This window comes from Vespa velutina, chromosome 10 (genome assembly GCF_912470025.1).
Source record: "Vespa velutina chromosome 10, iVesVel2.1, whole genome shotgun sequence".
Taxonomy (NCBI): domain Eukaryota; kingdom Metazoa; phylum Arthropoda; class Insecta; order Hymenoptera; family Vespidae; genus Vespa; species Vespa velutina.
The window spans coordinates 1,541,073-1,548,572 of NC_062197.1; the positions used below are offsets into that span (position 1 = coordinate 1,541,073).

The 7,500-nt window shown below is 35.9% G+C and overlaps 1 protein-coding gene across 4 annotated transcripts in view; it reads left to right on the forward strand.

Moving 5' to 3' along the window:
• LOC124952390 (carbonic anhydrase-related protein 10-like) overlaps nt 1–7,500 on the forward strand; it is a 25,758-nt gene that overhangs the window by 14,959 nt on the left and 3,299 nt on the right. For 3 of the 4 annotated variants that reach the window (XM_047502206.1, XM_047502205.1, XM_047502207.1), the window contains 5 exons: nt 390–440; nt 2,185–2,513; nt 4,189–4,284; nt 4,545–4,632; nt 7,456–7,500. The exon at nt 7,456–7,500 is cut by the window's right edge and continues 110 nt beyond it. In XM_047502206.1, the coding sequence (XP_047358162.1) occupies nt 390–440; nt 2,185–2,513; nt 4,189–4,284; nt 4,545–4,632; nt 7,456–7,500 (609 nt within the window). The remainder of the gene's footprint in view (nt 1–389; nt 441–2,184; nt 2,514–4,188; nt 4,285–4,544; nt 4,633–7,455) is intronic. The other variant, XM_047502208.1, reaches the window with a different exon arrangement.

The following is a 7,500-nucleotide window of genomic DNA, read 5'->3' on the forward strand; positions in this document are numbered from 1 at the left end:
TTATTTTATCTGACTCTTATTATCTTTTCCTCTCTTGCTTTCTCTCTCTCTCTCTCTCTCTCTCTCTCTCTCTCTCTCTCTCTTTCTCTTCCTGCAATAAAAAATAGATACTTAATTACACATTCGGAGAACGTCCGGTCACGTTTAACAAGCTCGTCAATTTTGACTCTACCGGATATCAATTTTTATAATAATTTCTCTTTTTCTATTCCTTTTTTTCAGTCTAATTTATTAGCCATCTAACAGAAAACGATATTCAAATATTCGTGTATATATATATATATATATATATATATATATATATATATATAGAAGTAGATATATATAGAAGTAGATATTAGAAACGATAATATTAGTAGATCCTAGGCAAATTATATCTATTTTTTCAGAGTCCAAACCAGTCAGCTGGGAGGAATGGTGGACGTACGACGGTATTTCTGGTGAGAAATGATAATATATTTTTTAGTTAAGTTTTTTCCTTTTTTATTTTCTCTCTCTCTCTCTCTCTCTCTCTCTCTCTCTTGTTTTTCTTCCTCTTTTTTCATTTATAGTTCGAATAGAGCAGTCGAATCTCGAGCGAAGACGATTCCTCGCTGGTGAAACAATTAAATAGAATCCGTAGTAAAATTTTCAAACGTCCGCCGGTTTACCGAACACACGCGAAGAACGCAAACGCCGTTCCGCGTTACCTTTTTTTTTTTTTTCACCCTCGCTATTCGATCTGCGTAATGCTCGCTCTCGGACGTTCGGTAAACTCGCTTAATATTCGCCCTTCTTCCTTTCATTCTTCTCTCTCGTTTTATCTCTCTCTCTCTCTCTCTCTCTCTCTCTCTCTCTCTCACACATACACACACTCTTTTGCATTCGTTAGTTCGTTCGATTTTTCTCTCTTTCTCTCTCTCTCTCTCTCTCTCTCTCTCTCTCTCTTTCGCTTTGTTAAAGTAGAGTTCGCGTTTTGTTAAAAGATAAAAAAAAAAAAAGAAGTAATTACAGAACGTCACGAAGGGTTCGTCGCGTTCTCTCTATTTTTTTTCTTTTCTCCCTCTCTCTCTCTCTCTCTCTCTCTCTTTTTTATTATTTTTTCTTTTCTCCTCTTTTTTTTTCTCTTTTTTTTCTTTTTTTTTTTTTTTATTTCACCCTTCGCAGCGACTTCAAAATTGGAACACGCTCGAATGATAAATTCCATGGATACCTATATACCTACCGACCGTCGTTGGGCTTTTAGAGATAAACTCGGTCCAAGTTTTAAATCGTGCTCGTCGAATCAGTCTCCAGAGGGATGACCGTACGAGTAGGATATGTGTATGCGGTTCCTGGAATGACCGAGAAGGGATAAGTCTGACTTATAGATTTCACGGGAGCAACATAAGATCCTTTAACCTCGCTTCTTCGTTCAACCAAGAGATAGGAGAAGGAGAAAAAGATTCTTCAATAAATATAGATATAAAAAAACGTTTCTAGGTTTTCTTCGCGCGACAACATTTTTATTATACTTTCAGTGAACTTTTCTATTTTTTGTCTTCCTCTCCCCCTTCACCGATCTGTTTTCCTGACTGCTCCCGTCCCTCATCCCTCGAAGAAATTCGATCGAATCCGAGAATACATCGAACGGTACCTCTCTACCATGAGAAAATCGTCCGAAGGCATGGAACGTAATTTCCGTTTTGGCGGACTAAAGAGAGAGAGAGAGAGGGGAAGGAGGGAAGGGGAGAAAGAGAGATATCGAAAGAGCATCGAAATAAATGTAAGAACATATTTCACAGTCGAGATTCGACGTAGATTCTAATCGCGACGGCGATATAAATTTCTCACGCGAAACACCCTTCCTCGTTTAGCTTTTCATCGAGAGGCCGATAGACGAAGTTCTCTCTCTCTGTCTCTCTCTCTCTCTCTCTCACTCTCTTTGAAAATCGGGTTCGAAGATCGATCTCGTAAATTTAAATCTAGACATTTGAAAATTATTTATCGTTATAAAATATTGATAATATTTATAATATTTTACGTCAATCTTCTTTCGAGTGAACGATACGTAGAAATATGAACATTTAATTTCGTTTAATCGAAAGAAAAAAAAGAGAGAGAGAGAGATAGAATGATGGAATGATAAAGAGAAAGAGAAAAACAAGTAATACAAGAAGCAAATAAACGAAAAGATTTTTTTTAATTGTGATGGAATATTCAAAGGTCCTGCGTTCTGGGGCCTCATCAATCCGGACTGGTGGCTATGTAACAAAGGGAGACGACAATCACCGGTTAACTTGGAGCCGAGCAGACTTCTCTTCGACCCAAACTTACAACCATTACACCTCGACAAGCACAAAGTCGGTGGAGTCCTGGCAAACACCGGTCACAGTGTGGTATTCGCGGTCGAAAACGATACCCGCCATCCTGTCAATATATCCGGTGGGCCCCTCAGCTATCGCTACCAGTTTCACGAGATTCACCTGCATTTCGGCTTGGAGGAACACATCGGTAGCGAGCACACTATCGATGGACACGCGTTTCCCGCCGAGGTTGGTAGTTTACCGTATTCGATTCATTGTATTATTCGCTTAACGATCCGTCTAACTATCTCGTGCCAATAGCACGAAAGCACGTTCGATTTCCCCATCTTCCACCATCGCTAGATCTATATACGTGTGTCTATATAGAGACGTGTGTGTGTGTGTATATATATATGTATATATATATATATATATGTACGTGTGTGTGTGTGTGTGTATATACGTACATATATCGATACGACTAATTATCGCCTTCGGATACGATCATCACCATCAACAATAACAAGGACAACCACGACGACGACGACGACGACGACGACAACGACGACGACGACGACGACGACGACGACGATTACGATCCCAAGATTCGCGACCTTGATATCATTTTTCCTTTCTTAGTTCCGACAAAGAATCAAACCTTTTAAAGCTGAGCTCTTAATTATTACCATTAACGATCGTCGAATATGATATTACCAGTATTGGAAATGTTCTGACCAGGTGTACGATGGTATCGTTAAATTATTTCCCTCTTCAAATTCGTCAATCTAAATTGGGTTAAGAAAATATTCCCGTTTAAATAAATGATTCGTTGTTTTTTTTATCTCAGTCATTTTTATGATTAGAACAATGACGTCTATTTGCCACGCTAAATGCCAACAACGAGAATAGATTAGAACGATTGATTATTAACGAATATTCTGATGTAACCGGCGAAAATGTTCGGTGTAAGATTAGTTTCGAAAAAAATAAGTTACGACGAGAGGAATCTTGATGCAAAATCGATAATATTATAAGTGAGTTTCGTTGTATCGAAATTCCGTTTAATAATATTATTCGTCTTGCGTCTTTATATACGTCGTCGATTAAAAATTTTCGATGGTTAAAGTAGAAGATAATACGATTGAAGGGGGCTAATATAAAAAGAGAGAAAAAAAAGAGAGAAAAAAAAAGAGAAAAAAAAAGAGAAAAAAAAGAAAAGGAAAAGAAATAAAAAAGAAAAAAAAATATATATATATATATATATAAAAGGAAAAGATGCTCGAAGTAGATGCTTTATCGACACTCGTCTCCTCTATCGACACTCGAGCACGGATCACGGATATCGAATCGATCGTATTTCGTCAAACAACACACATATATATATATATATATATATATATATATATATATATACATATTTTTTTTCTTTTGTTTTTTTTCGTTTTTTTTTTTTTGTTAGCTTTTACCAAAGGCGACATTTCCGCTTATTAGACGGTTCTTAGATAGCAAAGGAAAATCGACGAAAGTAAGCAACATAATTCTCGTGTCTAAGGGCAATAAAGGCTGTTGTCTCTTTCTCCCACTTTGTCTCTCTATTCCTATGTATTCCATTCAACGGAACGGTACGGTTCGATTAAATTAATTGGATTAGTGATCCCGGTCGAAATAAAGGAGTGTCTTCGCGACCTTTTCACACAGGTTACGAGTATTCCCATATTCCGAAATGAACTTTTTCTATTCTTATTCTCGAAATATCAAGGATTCCTTCTTTATTTTCTTCTGTCTTCTTATTGTATTCTTCTATATTCTTAATATTTTATTCTACTTTTATATAAAATGTATGTCTATATATATATAAATGTATGATCATACATATGCACATATGTATATATTTTTTCTCTTTCTTTATTTTTTCTCATTACAGCTCCAAATATTCGGATTTAATTCCCAGCTGTACAACAATTTTTCGGATGCCTTGCACAGAGCACAAGGGATCGTCGCAGTCTCCCTTTTACTTCAGGTACATGCTTAATCTTTCTTTTTCTTCACTTCATCTATCTCTATATCTATCTTTTTATTTTTTTACCTTCATATATAGATATATAGCTTTCTCTCTCTCTATCTCTCTCTCTCTCTCTCTCTCGTTCTCATTGTCAACGCTTATTGATAGTCGCCTGACAAGAGGAAAGGGAGTATAAGCAGAGAGGACGAGAGAGTGAGATGGAGAAACTGTGATCAGAATATGCGATACGTGATAGACACCTCTCGGTTGTCTTTCAGGTAGGAGATCTGTCGAATCCACAACTGAGAACGTTTACCCAACAACTGGATCAAATCAAATACGGAGGTGAGAAGACGCTGAGGACGCGTAAGGAATTACGGATACGCGTGATTAGATTGCACGTCTGTTACCTCTCTCTCTCTCTCTCTCTCTCTCTCTCTCTCTCTCACCCTTACTCTCTCTGTCTCTCCTTATTCAGTAAAGCTTTACGTTACGTTGATAAAAAGTAAATGAGAGAACGTCGATTAAACGTCGAATAACTCGATGAAATGTTTTAACTTGAGACAACGAGCTCAAAATTTACTCTTCTTTTCATATTTCAATTACAATTAAATTCAATCACCTATATATATATATATATATATATATATATATATATATATACTCGATTTTAATAATAATACAAACTTGAAAGTAAAACTAATTGTTTCTCATTCGCCAACGCACAGAAAACTGTACTATTTTTTATCAAACGAACGAAGGGAAAAGAAGAAAAAAAAAATATATATATAGAGAGAGAGAGAGAGAGAGGGAGAAAAGTATAGAGCTCATTTTCTATACGGTTAATGTAGATAACTTTCGCATATTTAAAATACTCAGAACGACGTTTTAACTCTTAAAAATAAATACACGCCAATATACTGTATAGAAGTAAATAAGAGAGATTAATTTTGTTTCTAGAACGGTTGAATGGTGCCATAGTAAGAAAAAAAAAAATAAAAATAAATAAATAAATAAAAAGAAAAAGAAAAATAATGAAAACAAAAAGAGAAAAATAATTAGAAAAAAAGAAAATAAATAAAAAATAAGAAAAAAAAAAAAAGAATAATAATACTAATATAATACGGTTCGGCCGTCACTGGTCGTTCTACGTCACTTTAAACTTTGGCCAGATTTTTCCATTAAACTTTCAGCCGAACTTTGGCGATTCTCGTCAAAAGAAATAATTGACTTATACTACTGTGGTACTCGAGCACTCTCTCTCTCTCTCTCTCTCTCTCTCTCTAACTCGTACATACATAGCAATATACACACCCACGTGTATCTATGAGGATGGGCGGGGTCATTCACACGTACTTGCACATACGTATACACGTATACACGAGTAGAACTTGCAGGATGTCCTATTGAAATTCTCTCGTGCGAATTTCTCTGTTTCTGATGGAGATACGGAAAAAGCCGTTTTAGACAGAAGTTATATGGTACCGAGCACGACAAGCTCTGCTCTCGAAAACGCTTTTTATTTCCACTTTCTCTCTCTCTCTCTCTCTCTCCTCCCTCTTTGAAAAGCGCGAAAAAGAGGAAGACATCAAAATCCATTTCATTTATTTAACGGTAAACTTGTTCCACGTTAATGTATATTGCCGGAGTAGAGTAAGAGTGCGCAAACGTTCGCTCTCTTTGTTAATGTTTTACGATAGCGTCGTGCGCGAACGCGTATTTATATTAAATGTAAGCCCGCAACGAGATAAACGAGCGCGACGCATCAGTTTTTTTAAATTGTCGAGAAATAAGGCACGCGTATCTATATATATATATATATATATACATATATATATTTATATATATATATATTATATATTATATATATATATGTGTATGTATATGTGTGTGTGTATAGATGATGGCTCGAAGGGAAAACTACAATTTTTCCTTTTTTTTTTCTTTTTTTTTTTTTTGTTTTTCTTACTCTTATCACGTTTGTTCGAGAATAGGAAAGAACGTGAAGCTCGGGGAAAACTCCTTCCCTTATTGCCTCGAACTATCTCAACGTTACACGTCCTATAATTCTGTGTCTCCAAGTTTAAATTCGTCTTCATATTTTTGTCGCGACAGAAAAGAGTAAGAAGAAGAAGAAGAAGAAGAAGAAGAAGAAGAAGAAGAAGAAGAAGAAGTAGAAAAAGTAGAAATAGAAATAGGAAGAGACGAAAAAGGGAAAAGTGGAAGAAGAAGAAGAAGAAGAAGAAGAAGAAATGGGGATTCGCTGGGGACATTCAAAGTCCACGAGAGAAATCGCTCGCGAGAAAGATTTTTCTTATCTATCTCTTTCGTAAATTGTTCAATTTCTAAAAAGACAAAAGAAAGAAGATTGGGAGGGAGAAAGATAGGAATAGAAAATGAAATAAAGAAATAAAGAAAGAGAGAGTGAGAGACAGAGAGATGTCCATTTTACCATAAATAAACGCGTGTAGGAATAATACTTCTATGCGTATAACGTATCTACCTATACCTGCAAATATGAGAGGAAAATAACATACATGGATATATGCACGCATACATAGATACAAAAATACGCACGCACACATATACATACACACATACAAATATATATATATATATATATATATATATAGAACAAAAGAAAAGGTAACGAAACGAGGGAGCATAAAGAATCGATTGGCGCGTCCTGTAGCGCTTTGAAAGCCATTTGATTTCCATTCGAAACGCTTTCTTCATGTCCGTTCGTCGGAAGGAGAGATATTCGATCGGATGTGAATGTGGGAGAAATAGAGAGGGAGGAGAATGTATCTATGTATATGAGACTACATGGGAGAATGTGAGAGGGAGAGGGAGAGAGAGAGAGAGAGAGAGAGAGAGAGAGAGAGAGAGAGAGATAGAAAAAGGACTCGATACGTACGTATACATACATATATATATATATATATATATATATACATACACACACATACATACATATATACCCAAACATACATAACAAACATACTCGTGTGTGATATATATATATATATATATATATATATATATATATATATATAAATATACGGACACATGCATAACGGGTGCAACAGAATGCAAGTCTGTATTCGGTATGTCGATACTAATCCGTTAGGTTGTAGGTGTGTTGCGTACGTGGCATGTTTGACGATATCGACCGAACGAATTGCACAGGGCAGGCCGTGGAAATTACACATTTCGTCGTGCGCGATCTCCTAC